Source organism: Ctenopharyngodon idella, chromosome 2, assembly GCF_019924925.1.
Source record: "Ctenopharyngodon idella isolate HZGC_01 chromosome 2, HZGC01, whole genome shotgun sequence".
Classification (NCBI taxonomy): Eukaryota; Metazoa; Chordata; class Actinopteri; order Cypriniformes; family Xenocyprididae; genus Ctenopharyngodon; species Ctenopharyngodon idella.
The window spans coordinates 967,818-983,672 of record NC_067221.1 but is presented as its reverse complement, the minus strand read 5'-3'; the positions used below and the strand labels follow the sequence as shown (position 1 = coordinate 983,672).

General features: G+C 40.3%; 1 protein-coding gene across 1 annotated transcript in view; it reads left to right on the top strand.

Annotated features, from left to right (window-relative positions):
- LOC127504736 (NACHT, LRR and PYD domains-containing protein 12-like) overlaps positions 1 to 15,855 on the top strand; it is a 595,457-nt gene that overhangs the window by 306,613 nt on the left and 272,989 nt on the right. Inside the window, exons 68-73 of the mRNA XM_051879684.1 lie at positions 3,306 to 3,479; positions 3,711 to 3,884; positions 5,010 to 5,183; positions 5,415 to 5,588; positions 13,120 to 13,290; positions 14,638 to 14,811. Of these exons, the coding sequence (XP_051735644.1) occupies positions 3,306 to 3,479; positions 3,711 to 3,884; positions 5,010 to 5,183; positions 5,415 to 5,588; positions 13,120 to 13,290; positions 14,638 to 14,811 (1,041 nt within the window). The remainder of the gene's footprint in view (positions 1 to 3,305; positions 3,480 to 3,710; positions 3,885 to 5,009; positions 5,184 to 5,414; positions 5,589 to 13,119; positions 13,291 to 14,637; positions 14,812 to 15,855) is intronic.

Below are 15,855 nucleotides of genomic sequence, written 5' to 3'. Positions count from 1 at the left end.
TATCTGTCTATCTATCTATCTATCTATCTGTCTATCTATCTATCTATCTGTCTATCTGTCTGTCTGTCTGTCTATCTATCTGTCTATCTATCTATCTATCTATCTGTCTATCTGTCTATCTATCTATCTATCTATCTATCTATCTATCTATCTGTCTATCTATCTATCTATCTATCTGTCTATCTATCTATCTATCTATCTGTCTATCTGTCTGTCTGTCTGTCTATCTATCTGTCTATCTATCTATCTATCTATCTGTCCATCTGTCTATCTATCTATCTATCTATCTGTCTATCTATCTATCTATCTATCTGTCTATCTATCTATCTATCTGTCTATCTGTCTGTCTGTCTGTCTATCTATCTGTCTATCTATCTATCTATCTGTCTGTCTGTCTGTCTGTCTATCTATCTGTCTATCTATCTATCTATCTATCTGTCCATCTGTCTGTCTATCTATCTATCTATCTATCTGTCTATCTATCTATCTATCTGTCTGTCTTTCCTAACTTTCACAGGTTAGTTCTGTGTAAATTAAAGTGACGTGTGGCCAATTTTGGTGTCCCATACTCGGAAGTTGCGCTCTGCATTTCACCCATAGCAGTGAACACACACCAGAGCAGTGGGCAGCCATTTCTGCTGCGGCGCCCGGGGAGTGATTAGGGGTTCCACATTCGATGTTCTTGGTTTTCTTCCTATTCATTAAATCCAGGCAATTGGTTGATGAAACATTTATTAAAATTAAGATACAATTTATACAAAACGAAATTGTAGTAAAAAGGCTTACTACAAAACAAAACTTAATGAAGTCGTCAAACCCATGTGTGACCCGCTGCATGTCTCTCACATTTCTATGGATAAAAATGCATTTAAAAATAGTGGAGGAAACAGATTGAGCAGCTGCAGGAAAGGTACGAGATCAAAGCTGATCAAAACATGAGAATTCTTTATTTTAAGCTTCAAGCTAATGCATTAGCGTAATGGCTTTGACAGATGCATGTGCGTCCTCAGTGCAAAACGTTCATTCTACGGTTATATCCTTATCTGTAAATGATACAAATTCACACAAGCATTTCTATTTTGCATAAAGGCTCGTCCTGACAGTCTGCGTTAAACTTCAAACTTTACTGAATGAGTGCCGGTGCGTGCACCCGCGTCAGACAGACGGAACACGGTAGAGAGAGAGTCTATTAATATTCAGCGCAAAAATATTCATTTTGCTGAAATATCTGTTGTTTAAAGTTAAATTTAGATTTATAAATCAACATATCATTCAAGTGTTTTATGAGAGTAGTGACTGTAAAGGGATAACAACATGTAATTGAATATAAATGTAAGACGTTTCTTATAGCCTATTTACAGGATAAAGAAATGACAGTAAGAGGTGATTGTGTCCAGAGTGAATGTGTGTGTTCCTGCAGAACATTTATCTTGCCTGTTGGTTAACATTGAGTTTGTGTTTTTCTTTATTATTTTTATTACTATCTTCATTTTGTAATGTAGAGATTTAGCCTACACTATATTCACTGTACAGTGCTTAACAAATTTATTAGACCTCTGCCACCCAATGTAAGGTTTGTGCCACAGCTGTCCTAAACTATCAGTATTGGTGATTACTAAAATCATTTTTCATGTTTCTGTAATGGTTAATCCACCAGTATGTGTAAGCTCTTTAGTCACAGCAGTATTTCTAATGCTACAATATAATTATTGTTGTTATAAAAAGTAAAGTTTATAGTTGTTTTTTTTCAACAGAGACTGTTATTTTTTTGGATATTATGTGTGAATAATGACTATTTTGTTGTTTCAGTTTGTTATCTGCCTAATAAATAGCAATAACATTTTTAGTTTTAAACAGCCTGAAATATTTGTGTTCTCTCTTTATTATGACAGGTAGTCTAATAAATTAAGCACTGTACGTTCTCACAGCTGTCACACAGCATGGTTGTGGGAAACACACACAGACGATGGAGATTCAATGACAGGGTCTTTAATGACAACACGCAGGAGATCAATACACACATAGCACGACACAGACGTATTACAGAGACGAGAACCGACAGAGACTGAGGGAGAACACAGGGAATATATGCATCTCAGACAAAGCGGCAAACAAGGCTAATTAACAGGACACAGCTGGGACTGATAGAACTCAATCAGGGTAACCAAGGGAACAAACTAGTGGCGGGAAAACTGAACAAAAGAACATGTGACCCAGGGAAACAAACACAGAACACTGACAACAGCATTCAATTGGCACATTTGTTTGAAGTACATTAGGCAGGATGTGCAATAGTGTGGGGGTTTTTTGTCAATAAAAAATGTAGGATTTCTATTTGATTAATTGATTAATCGAAAAAAAAAAAAAATAAAATTGGCCAACTGATCGAAATAATCGTTAGTTGCAGCCCTACAAATATTCTACTTTTATTTGTGTACACTCTCAATAACAACAAAATCTTGTACTTTTGTAAAATAAAATAAATAAAAAGCATAGTTTCTCCTGGCTCAGCCTATTTAATGTTGCGAATGTTAATGCTGCGAGTGTTTCTAAAACAACGGCTGAGGGATCAATCAGTTTCAAAAATAAATACAAAACCTGTCCTAATTTAAAGAAAACAAGTTGACAAAAAGATCAAATCCAATATTTGGTAATAAAATAGTGTAACAAGTGATTTATAAGCTGTTTTTGTAGGCCGGTCATTTTTGACCGTGAACACCACAAGTGTGACTTTATGCCTTTTTGTAATAAATAAAAACCAAAATAAAAACATTTCAAAACATTTCCTGCTTAAACATTAAAGCACACTAGTGTGATAAACAATGCAATGTTTTTCCATATTTTTTTTGTAAAATTGACAAAATTATCCACAAAAAACACTTTTTTTCACTCGATCAATTCCAAAAATAAACACACAACCTGTCCGAATTGAAAGAAAACAAGCTGACAAAAAGATTGAATCCAATATTTAGTGATAATGTAGCATAATTAGAGATTTATAAGCAATTTGACCACAAGTGATGCAATGTAGGGGAAAAAACTTTGAAAAAAAAGTTTACAAAAATTATAAAAAAAAATTTAGGAAGTTGTTAGACTCTGGGTGAATAAAGTCAGTAAATTTTAGTCCAATGCAATAATGTTAACTAGCATTTTCGGGTACGGGAAAATGAACAATGTGTAGTCTTTCTCTATGTTTTTGCTCCTAGATATCCCTGTTTATTTTTTCAGGAAAAGTCTGCTGGATGAAGCTAAACATGTTAGTTGATCATCATAGATGTGAACTATTGTTATTTCTCTGTCTTCAGTCTGAGTTACTGCAGTATTACAGAGGAACAGTTTGTCATCCTGACTTCAGCTCTGAAATCAAACCCGTCACACCTGAGAGAGCTGAACCTGAGCTGGAATAATCTAGGAAACACAGGAGTGAAGCACTTATGTGACGTACTGAAGGATTCACACTGTAAACTGGAGATATTGAGGTCAGTAACATTCACATATAAGAATCAAAATGCTGAAAATCACTTTAATAGTTTAAACTAAAGGTAAATTAAAGTTCTCTGTGCCTTTTGTTTGCCTCCATATTCAGTTGTCAGTGTTTGCCACTATCTTTTAATACATTTGTTCAAAGAACAAAATAAAATTGACTTTAAGGATTTATATTGTTCAGGTTGAACTGATTAATCAGCTGAATGTTTTCATTCCTGTTCTAGACTCTCTAACTGCAGTGTGACAGAAGAAGGTTATAAAGCTCTGGCTTCAGCTCTGAGATCAAACCCTTCACACCTGATAGAGCTGGATCTCACAGAAAATGATCCTGGACAATCAGGAGTGAAGGAGCTCGATGATTTACTACAGGATCCAAACTGTCAACTGAAGACACTGAGGTGAGACGGGATGAATTAATACAAAGTTAGTTATATGCAGGCTAAATATTCATAACAAATATATTATTTTAGTTATACAAGTAGTACATTAGGCAGGATGTGCAATAGTGTGGGGGTTTTTTGTCAATAAAAATGTAGGATTTCTATTTGATTAATTGATTAATCGAAAAAAAAAAAAACATTGGCCAACTGATCGATTATCAAAATAATCGTTAGTTGCAGCCTTACAAATATTCTACTTTTATTTGTGTACACTCTCAATAACAACAAAACCTTGTACTTTTGTAAAATAAAATAAATAAAAAGCATAGTTTCTCCTGGCTCAGCCTATTTTCCTTAATGTTGCGAATGTTAATGCTGCGAGTGTTTCTAAAACAACGGCTGAGGGATCAATCAGTTTCAAAAATAAATACAAAACCTGTCCTAATTTAAAGAAAACAAGTTGACAAAAAGATCAAATCCAATATTTGGTAATAAAATAGCGTAACAAGTGATTTATAAGCTGTTTTTGTAGGCCGGTCATTTTTGACCGTGAACACCACAAGTGTGACTTTATGCCTTTTTGTAATAAATAAAAACCAAAATAAAAACATTTCAAAACATTTCCTGCTTAAACATTAAAGCACACTAGTGTGATAAACAATGCAATGTTTTTCCATATTTTTTTTGTAAAATTGACAAAATTATCCACAAAAAACACTTTTTTTCACTCGATCAATTCCAAAAATAAACACAAAACCTGTCCGAATTGAAAGAAAACAAGCTGACAAAAAGATTGAATCCAATATTTAGTGATAATGTAGCATAATTAGAGATTTATAAGCAATTTGACCACAAGTGATGCAATGTAGGGGAAAAAACTTTGAAAAAAAAGTTTACAAAAATTATAAAAAAAAATTTAGGAAGTTGTTAGACTCTGGGTGAATAAAGTCAGTAAATTTTAGTCCAATGCAATAATATTAACTAGCATTTTCGGGTACGGGAAAATGAACAATGTGTAGTCTTTCTCTATGTTTTTGCTCCTAGATATCCCTGTTTATTTTTTCAGGAAAAGTCTGCTGGATGAAGCTAAACATGTTAGTTGATCATCATAGATGTGAACTATTGTTATTTCTCTGTCTTCAGTCTGAGTTACTGCAGTATTACAGAGGAACAGTTTGTCATCCTGACTTCAGCTCTGAAATCAAACCCGTCACACCTGAGAGAGCTGAACCTGAGCTGGAATAATCTAGGAAACACAGGAGTGAAGCACTTATGTGACGTACTGAAGGATTCACACTGTAAACTGGAGAGATTGAGGTCAGTAACATTCACATATAAGAATCAAAATGCTGAAAATCACTTTAATAGTTTAAACTAAAGGTAAATTAAAGTTCTCTGTGCCTTTTGTTTGCCTCCATATTCAGTTGTCAGTGTTTGCCACTATCTTTTAATACATTTGTTCAAAGAACAAAATAAAATTGACTTTAAGGATTTATATTGTTCAGGTTGAACTGATTAATCAGCTGAATGTTTTCATTCCTGTTCTAGACTCTCTAACTGCAGTGTAACAGAAGAAGGTTATAAAGCTCTGGCTTCAGCTCTGAGATCAAACCCTTCACACCTGATAGAGCTGGATCTCACAGGAAATGATCCTGGACAATCAGGAGTGAAGGAGCTCGATGATTTACTACAGGATCCAAACTGTCAACTGAAGACACTGAGGTGAGACGGGATGAATTAATACAAAATTAGTTATATGCAGGCTAAATATTCATAACAAATATATTATTTTAGTTATACAAGTAGTACATTAGGCAGGATGTGCAATAGTGTGGGGGTTTTTTGTCAATAAAAAATGTAGGATTTCTATTTGATTAATTGATTAATCGAAAAAAAAAAAAAACATTGGCCAACTGATCGATTATCAAAATAATCGTTAGTTGCAGCCTTACAAATATTCTACTTTTATTTGTGTACACTCTCAATAACAACAAAACCTTGTACTTTTGTAAAATAAAATAAATAAAAAGCATAGTTTCTCCTGGCTCAGCCTATTTTCCTTAATGTTGCGAATGTTAATGCTGCGAGTGTTTCTAAAACAACGGCTGAGGGATCAATCAGTTTCAAAAATAAATACAAAACCTGTCCTAATTTAAAGAAAACAAGTTGACAAAAAGATCAAATCCAATATTTGGTAATAAAATAGCGTAACAAGTGATTTATAAGCTGTTTTTGTAGGCCGGTCATTTTTGACCGTGAACACCACAAGTGTGACTTTATGCCTTTTTGTAATAAATAAAAACCAAAATAAAAACATTTCAAAACATTTCCTGCTTAAACATTAAAGCACATTAGTGTGATAAACAATGCAATGTTTTTCCATATTTTTTTTTTGTAAAATTGACAAAACTATCCACAAAAAAACCTTTTTTTCACTCAAAAACTGAGGTACGATCGATCAATTCCAAAAATAAACACAAAACCTGTCCGAATTGAAAGAAAAGAAGCTGACAAAAAGATTGAATCCAATATTTAGTGATAATGTAGCATAATTAGAGATTTATAAGCAATTTGACCACAAGTGATGCAATGTGGGGGGAAAAACTTTGAAATTTTTTTTTACAAAAATTATAAAAAAATTTTAGGAAGTTGTTAGACTCTGGGTGAATAAAGTCAGTAAATTTTAGTCCAATGCAATAATATTAACTAGCATTTTCGGGTACGGGAAAATCCTCTTCAGGTCAAAACACAACATGAGTGTTAATGTATTTATTTTTTAAAAGTTCATTTAAAAGTCTAATTTTATTAAAAAACAAACTAAAATAGACTGTTGTCTGGAGGCAACACTGTACCATAGAGGGTTAAACAATATATTTTATTTGTGAATTGATTTTTTTATTTTTTTATTTTCAGCTGTTCTTTTTAATTATCAACTTATTTCGGATCATCAGTCATGCTCGGTAAACTCTCTGTCACAGACAGGAAGATCTTTAATTTCACCAAGCTGATTGATCACTAAAACCCCCAGCAGTCATCATGTTTTCAGGTCTCTTCGACGTGAAATAAAGCGGTGATATCTAAGTGGTTGATCTGTTTACTTACTTTTTAATTAGTCTTCCCATTGACGCCATCATTTTGTTCATTCAGACTGACACGTGGAACGCGCACGTAAACAAAAGGCGGGATTTATCACACAAACCAATCATATCCAATCATATATATTATTTTAGTTTACAATAAGCTGGAGAATTTGTTGCATCAAAATGATCAAGATCAGATCAGATGCTGTGGGTTCTGTCATGATGATGATAACCGTCAACACAGTTTAGTTGTGGTACAAGCTACAGGTCAAATAGACATTATGGGTCAGTGTATGTGCTGCTATTCTAGAGTATGGTATACCTTGACAATTAACATGCACAATTTTGTTTTTGTGCACACTTCTCATTAAAAACTCTAGATAACATTTCAGTCAAATTGTTTTCTGAACACAGTTGTTCCCTTTCGTGGGAACTGTCGACGCTGCGTATAACGCATTGGGAACCTTCTGCGTAATAGCGTCATTGAAGCACTCATGTATCTAACCAATCGCGTAGCGAGACGTCAGAGGCGGGTGACGTCACGGACCAGGAAATTATAAAGCATACCCGGATGCAGAGATCGCTAGCTTCTGTTGTCTTCAGCAAGCACTCTGTTATCTTGTGTGTCTTATTTGGTGTTGTTTGTCTACCATCTGTAGCTTGAAATAAGATCTCTTCGTCTGAGGACAAGAGTTTTAGTGCACACCACATATATATAGTGAAATATATATATAAAAGACACGAAAAATGGCGGAAAAACAACAGCATTTTGTCAAGTGTGTTCATCCCTGCGATAGATATCTGACACCAGGGGATACACACGAAATGTGTGTTGTTTGCCTGGGGGTTGAGCACGCACAAGCAGCTCTCGAGAGGGCTGTCTGTGTGCATTGCGATAAGCTCACCCTCAGAGTATTAAGATCACGCAGGGCACTCTTTGATAAGGAGGGTGCCTTGGCTGGTGTTCCCCGCGGATCGGGTCCCGCTGCTGCCAAGGCACAGCGCAGACTTCATTCGTGGGGTTCACAAATGGAGCTGGCAGAGGGGATGGAGACGGGCCCAGCCTTATCTCGTCCCTCACCTGCCAGGTCCAGTGTCTCTCCTCTGGTGGTGGAAGCACGCGCTGCGGTTTCTTCCCCCCGGACAGAGACACCGGCGCTTCACCTCTCTTCCTCCGAGGAGGTTGATGTGGCGAGCGTCGAGGCTGGGGAGGAGGACCCGCCATCCTCTTCCCCAGCGTATGAGGAGCTCTTGGAGGTAGTGACTAGGGCAGTGGATAAGTTAAAGATCGACTGGCCAGCAGAGAGGGCTGAAACGAAACCTAAAAGTAAACTCGATGAACGGTTTCTCCCTGCCCGGTCACTACCCCAGCGTCAGGGTTTGCCTTTCTTCCCCGATCTCCACACTGAGGTGTCGAGATCGTGGAGAAGGCCAGTACAGTACAGAGTGTTCAGCCCCCAAACATCGATCTATAGTAATATAGTGGGGCTGAAACAGCATGGCTACGGGGCGATGCCTCGGGTTGAAGAGACGCTCGCGGGCTATCTCTCGCCCGAGTCCACATCGTCCCTAAAAACCCCGACGCTGCCCACTAAGCCCCTAAAGACAACATCGGGCTTGGTGGGCAAGGCTTATGCGGCAGCAGGTCAGGCAGCAGCGTGTCTACATACAATGTCGCTGCTGCAAGCATACCAAGCCGACCTGCTGGGGGAAATTGATGAGAGTGGGGAGGCCACATTTGAGTGCATCCAGGAGCTTAGAAAAGCAACAGACCTGGCTCTCCGTGCCACCAAAGAGACGGCCAAGTCAGTAGGTCGCTCTATGGCAGCCTTGGTGGCCACGGAGAGGCACTTGTGGCTGAACCTCTCGGACATAAGGGACAGAGACAAAACTGCCCTCATGGGCGCGCTGCTGTCTCCTGCAGGCCTGTTTGGCGACGCTGTAACGTCAGTCGTCGACAGGTTCCAGGAGACCAAAAAACAATCTGCGGCGTTCCAGAGGTTCCTCCCCCGCCGCTCAAAAATTCCCCCCGGGGCTGCTGAGCGGGAGCAGCCTCGGCCGTCCACGAGCTCCTCTGCGCACCACAGAGCGCAACAAAAGTTTAGTGTGGCCACCCGTACCCCTCCGCAGAAAACCTGGGGGTCGGGGCGGTCCACACAGCAGAAGCCTTCTGGGGGTAAAGCGGACCTGCGGGCCGTTATTATCGCCAAGAAGGCTTCAAAGCGGTCCTGACATCTGTGGGTCAGGTCCCAATGAGGGCGGCCCCCTCCGGAGGGAGCCCGGTGTTAGAATATCTGGCACCCGCTTCCCTTCGGCGCCCTCAGGGGACCGTTATGCTAACCCTGCCATCCAGTGTGCGTCAGGGCGCAGTGGTCCCCGCTGACCCTCCGAGGAGGGCCGGTCGTCACTTGATTCGGCTGTCTGTTGCCGGTGCGCCGCTTCAGAGGGCCGAGCCAAGTGCTCAAAAAACACCAGAGGCCAGTCTCAAGAGACTGGTTCCCTTAGTAGATTTTATGGCAGAATGCAAACTTCTACCAAATATATCGAAATGGGTGCTGCTCATTATAGAGAAGGGTTACAGAATTCAGTTCGGGTCTCGCCCGCCCAGGTTCAATGGGGTTCTTCCCACAGTGGTGACCCCCGAGCAGTCTCTGGTGATGGAACAAGAGGTTGTGACACTTTTGCAAAAAGGAGCTATAGAAAGGGTTCCTCCTCCCAGCAAGCTGTCAGGTTTTTACAGCCGCTACTTCATTGTTCCAAAGAAGGATGGGGGACTACGTCCTATCAAAGATTTACGTGTGCTAAATCGCTCTATACAAAAGCTAAAATTCAAGATGCTTACACTCAAACAGATTATCCCACAAATCAGGTCCGAGGACTGGTTTGTGGCGATAGATCTGAAAAATGCGTACTTTCATGTGTCCATCCATCCTTCTCACAGGAAGTTCCTCAGGTTTGCTTTCGGGGGCGAAACTGGTACAGGGTTCTTCCACTCGGCCTGTCATTATCACCCCGCACATTCACAAAGTGCGTGGATGCAGCTCTGGCTCCATTGAGACTCCAGGGCATCCGCGTACTGAACTATATCGACGATTGGTTGATTCTAGCTCAATCAGAGCAGCTAGCAGCTCAGCATCGAGATGCTGTCCTGTCCCACATGAAAAGGCTTGGGCTGAGGCTCAATGCCAAAAAGAGTGTGCTAGTTCCGGCTCAGACTTCCACCATGATGCAGGCACATCTGTCCCCTGCTCGTGTGAGTTCCATTCTCGCAGCCATGAAAGGGGTGAAATTAGGCCAGTCACTCACTGTAAAACAGTTTCAGAAATTGTTGGGTCTGATGGCAGCTGCGTCCAACGTGATACCTTTTGGCCTTCTGCACATGAGACCCTTACAGTGGTGGCTCAAGACCAGGGGGTTTTCTCCGAGGGGAAATCCTTTTCGCATGATCAAAGTCACGCGGCGATGCCTTTGTGCTCTGGCCATGTGGAAAAACCCCTGGTTTTTGTCCCAGGGACCGGTGCTGGGGACTTCTGGTCGTCGTGTAAAGCTTACGACAGATGCTTCCCTCACGGGCTGGGGGGCGATCATGAGTGGTCACTCAGCTCAGGGTCTATGGGAGGACCATCAGCTCTCCTGGCACATAAATCGGCTGGAGATGATGGCGGTGTTTCTAGCATTGAAACACTTCCTCCCAGACCTGAGAGACCACCATGTGTTGGTCCGCACAGACAACATGTCAGTGGTCTCATACATAAACCATCAGGGGGGTCTGCGGTCTCACCAACTATATTACTTGGCCCGTCGGATCCTCCTGTGGTCCCTAGGGAAGCTGTTCTCGTTAAGGGCAGCTTACATCCTGGGGTATCAAAATGTGGGAGCAGACGCCCTGTCGAGACAGGGGCCGAGGCCCGGGGAGTGGAGACTCCACCCGGAAGTGGTGGACCTCATATGGAGAAATTTCGGTCAAGCGGAAGTCGACCTATTTGCGTCGGGAGAATCAACCCAGTGTCCACTCTGGTACTCCCTAACACACCCAGCACCTCTGGGTCTGGATGCCATGGTGCAGACCTGGCCGAGGCTACGTCTGTACGCGTTTCCCCCGTTCGCTCTGCTCCCGGGGGTTCTGGAGAAAGTACGCCAGGAGGGGGCCAGCCTAATACTGGTAGCCCCGTTCTGGCCAACCAGGATATGGTTCTCGGACTTAGTGTCCCTACTAGATGGCTCCCCAATGGAGCTTCCCCTCAGACAGGATCTCCTGTCGCAAGCAGGCGGCACGATAGTACATCCTCGCCCAGAACTGTGGAAGCTATGGGCCTGGCCTCTGAAGGGGCCAGGTTCATAGATGCTGGTCTCCCAACTGAGGTTGTGGAGACCATCCTTAACTCCAGAGCTCCCTCCACGAGGAAGCTATATTCCTATAAATGGAATTTATTTTCTACTTGGTGTAGACAAAATAATACGGACCCTGTCCACTCTTCTATAAGCTTCGTGCTAAGATTCCTCCAAGAAAAATTCTCGGAGGGCCTATCTCCTTCAACCTTAAAAGTCTATGTTGCGGCTATCTCAGCCTATCATGCTCCTCTTGAGGGGGATTCCTCGGTTGGACGAGACCCCCTCGTCACACGCTTCCTCCGTGGTACACTGAGGTTGAGGCCTCCAGTGCGCACAAGGGTTCCGGCCTGGGACTTGGCCGTGGTATTGCAAGGGTTAGCCGAGGCTCCCTTCGAACCATTAGAGGAGGTTCCAGAAAAATTCCTCACTCTAAAAACTATCTTCTTACTTGCTATCACTTCCCTGAAAAGGATAGGAGACTTACAAGCACTTTCAGTTGCTCCATCTTACCTGGAATTTGCCCCAGGAATGGTGAAGGCATTCCTTCATGCTAGACCTGGCTATGTACCGAAGGTCCCCAATGTCCCAGGTCCTATTGTGCTCCAGGCCTTTTATCCTCCTCCCTTTGAGACTTCGGATCAGGAAAAGCTGAATCTGCTCTGCCCAGTGAGGGCTTTGGATGCGTATGTCCACAGAGCTGCCCTGTGGCGAAAATCAGATCAACTATTTGTCTGTTATGGGTCCCCTAAGAAGGGGGGCCCAGCATCTAAGCAGAGGATGAGCAAGTGGGTGGTCGAGGCCATCTCACTTGCATATGAAGCGGCCGGACAGCCTTCCCCACTGAATGTCCGTGCCCATTCTACCAGGGGTATAGTGGCATCAAAAGCTTTGATGTCTGGAATTTCCATTAATGATATCTGTGATGCAGCTGGATGGTCATGCCAGCACACATTTATTAGGTTTTATAACCTGGATGTCGGCTCCACTCCGGGGTCTTCTATATTGTCAAGCTAACATTGGCAAGTACTTGAAGCTACGGCACAGTTGGGATTGCGTTCCCAATGCGTTATACGCAGCGTCGACAGTTCTCACGAAAGGGAACGTCTCAGGTTACAGATGTAACCCTGGTTCCCTGAGTAGGGAACGAGACGCTGTGTCTCCTGCCGTACCCCCAGCATACTTGCGAGTGCTTGCTTCAGACTTATCCCAGAAGCTAGCAATCTCTGCATCCAGGTATGCTTTATAGTTTCCTGGTCCGTGACGTCACCCGCCTCTGACGTCTCGCTACGCGATTGGTTAGATACATGAGTGCTTCAATGACGCTATCACGCAGAAGGTTCCCGATGTGTTATACGCAGCGTCTCGTTCCCTACTCAGGGAACCAGGGTTCCATCTGTAACCTGAGACGTTTTCCATCAAGCCCAGATTCACTGTATCTCTACAGCAGGTCTATGAGTCTCCAGATGTTCACAAACATACAGTTTCACAAGCCAGTTTTCTCTGCTGATGTTTCTCACTCCTCCTGCTTAAAAGCCAGAAAGATCTCGAGGCCTTAATTTCACACTCTGTATTCATACTGAAAATCATGATCTAGTGAGCTTTTGCCCTTCTGCTCTGTGGGACGTTTCTGTTCTTATGAGTTTGCTTTAGGACTGAGTGTCGCTCTAGTTTCTTTTAAATAACTCTATTACACTTTGTTTTCAAGTATTTATACATTTCTTTGTGTATTTAAATGTTCAAAGAAAAGAGTGACATCTAAATAACTAACTAGAGCTTGTCTTATCAATCATTTTTGTAATGCAACAGACATTTAGTTGAGAACTGAATTGTCTCTTCTGCAGGTTTTTGAGTCCTGCTGCAGATAAAGCCTGTCAGTATGTGAAGAGAATTGTGGGTAAAAACCCGTTACTCCTGAGAGAGCTGAATCTGAGTGAACATGAACTAGGAGACACACGAGTGAATCAGATCGCTGCTCTACTGCAGGATAAACACTGTCGACTCAACACACTGACGTGAGTATTGTTCATTTATTTATAATATTACATTACTTTTAATTGTAATGTTACTGTAGCTGATAATAATATTTCCTCACTTGTTTGAGTCAGAGCAGTTTTTCTCAGTGTCACACAGAGCCACAACAATGTAAAGTAATACAATTAAACAGGCAATTAACACACAATTAAAACGTGACATCAAGCTTTAAATATTTGACTAAGATAGTTTGATCATGGGTCAATAATTATTTCAGTTCCTGTAGAGGGAGATCAATGGTTTTCTTCCAGATCTTAGAAACTCTTCAAATAAGTGATAGATTGAAAAAACAGCTGCACTATAAACACACAGATGTCTTTCCTAACTTTCACAGGTTAGTTCTGTCAGGGATGGACACTCGTCACTGTCGTGGCAAACTCGATGTCTCTCTGTGATCCTTCAGTTCTGGTCTCAAAGAAAGCTCTCAGAGTCGAAGTTTCAGCTCTCAGGAGTTTTAGTTTACTGTTCAAACTTAAAAATCCCGTACAGTGTTGTTGTAATGATGTTTTTCAACATTTTCCTTTCCCATGAGTTTAATGTACAACTTTTAGGTGCTTTCTGCATACAGTTACCGTCTTGACCTGTTTTTTCTTAATGCATTAACACACAGACTACTTCTGTGCAATTTCATAATGACATGGTTTGAAATTAAGACTCGTCAAATGCGGGTAAAAATCATCTGTAGCGGGTGACGATGTGAACGAGCCAATTCAGCATGTTATGTTTCACAAATTATGATCACTCAATTTGCTGGTGAAGTTTATGTAATGTGCGAGTCAATATGAATATTAAATATTAAATATAGCCGAATTAAGCAGCAGAACTAGCACTAGAACAGACGTGACACTGCCTCACGGTGCAGCACTAAAGCTAATGAACCTTTTCCAAAACTTGTTTGATTGAAACTTACATTAAGGTTATTAAATGCTGTTCTAGTATTGTCCATCATTGGTTCATGTTAACTAATGTAGTTCATGTTAACAAATGAAAGCTTATTGTAAAGTGTTAGAGAGTAGACAATGTGTCTGAAAACAACCGACATAAACACATTTGTCCCAGTGATCAAACCAAGAGTGACACTGACACGAAAAAACCTTAAAGATGATATGAAATGAATGTGTAAACTAACATAAATAGATCGCCGATTTCAACCTTTGTATTGTTACAGTGTCAGTACTATATTTAAATTAACAATGTGTAGTCTTTCTCCATGTTTTTGCTCCTGGATATCCCTGTTTATTTGTCAGCAAATGTCTGCTGGATGAAGCTAAACATGTTAGTTGATCATCATAGATCTGGGTCATTGTCTTTTCTCTTTCTGTCTTCAGTCTGAATGGATGCAGTATTACAGAGAAACAGTGTGTCATCCTGACTTCAGCTCTGAAATCAAACCCGTCACACCTGAGAGAGCTGAACCTGAGCTGGAATAATCTAGGAGACTCTGGAGTGAAAAACCTCAGTGATCTACTGATGAACCCACAATTCAAGCTGAAGAAACTAGAGTTAGTATCATTATACTGTACAGCAGTTACAGTGAGATTGAAGTTTATTTATTTTAAGACAGCAGAGCTTATGTTTCATTCTTTATAGCACTGCACTTTCGGGGTTTTATCTATTGGTCACATTTTTTTAATCTGGTAAGTAATTGTTTAATTTTCAGCGTTTGATATGATGTACTGTAGGGATGGGCATCTTTCAAAAATATTGCATTCGAATATTTGGGCTCATAAAAATCAAATATTTGTTTATTTAAATGACGTTTAACGAGAAAGAAGTTGTTATTTTTTTTTATTCATCAAGATTTTGTCATCGTTTCTGAACAAGCTTTTTTTATTCATTTTTATTTTTATTAATATTAAACATTTGCTTACAAAGTACAAAAGTGCGAAAAGAGCCGGAGGTTCAGGGATGGCCAAACATTACATCATATTGAAAATGAAAGGAAAATAAATAAATAATATAAATAAATAAATATATAAATAAATAAATAAATGAGGAAATATCAGTTAAACAGATCACATAAACATAACAGTCCTCCCCACAAAACAAAATAACAATCTTAAATAAAGATTATACAAAGACACCAAAAAGTGAGCATACATTCAAAGTTTTACTAGCCTTTTTGTTTCAGGAGGATAAGGATTTAATATAGATCTTAACATCTTCTTGAACGTGAGAAGAATGGGAGGTCACTTTCATAGTTTTACATTTGTGGATAAAGTATTTTGCAAGCAAAATAATTAAGTTTGAAAGAAAAAATAAATTTTCATGCTGCTTCTCAAAAATAACAAATCCAAACAAGACATCCTTGAAATAAAGTTCAAAGTCTTTATATATATAGTCTACAATGAACTGGCAAATGTCTTGCCAAAGTTTTCTTGTATGATCACAATACCAGAAAAGATGCAAGAGAGTTTGTGGTTGTGAATCACAGAAAGTACAGTTCACATCTATACTTAATTTCAATTTAGACACAATGAAGGTTTTTACAGGATAGTACCGATGAATAAGCTTAAAAGAAATCTCTTTGACCTTATTTACCAGAA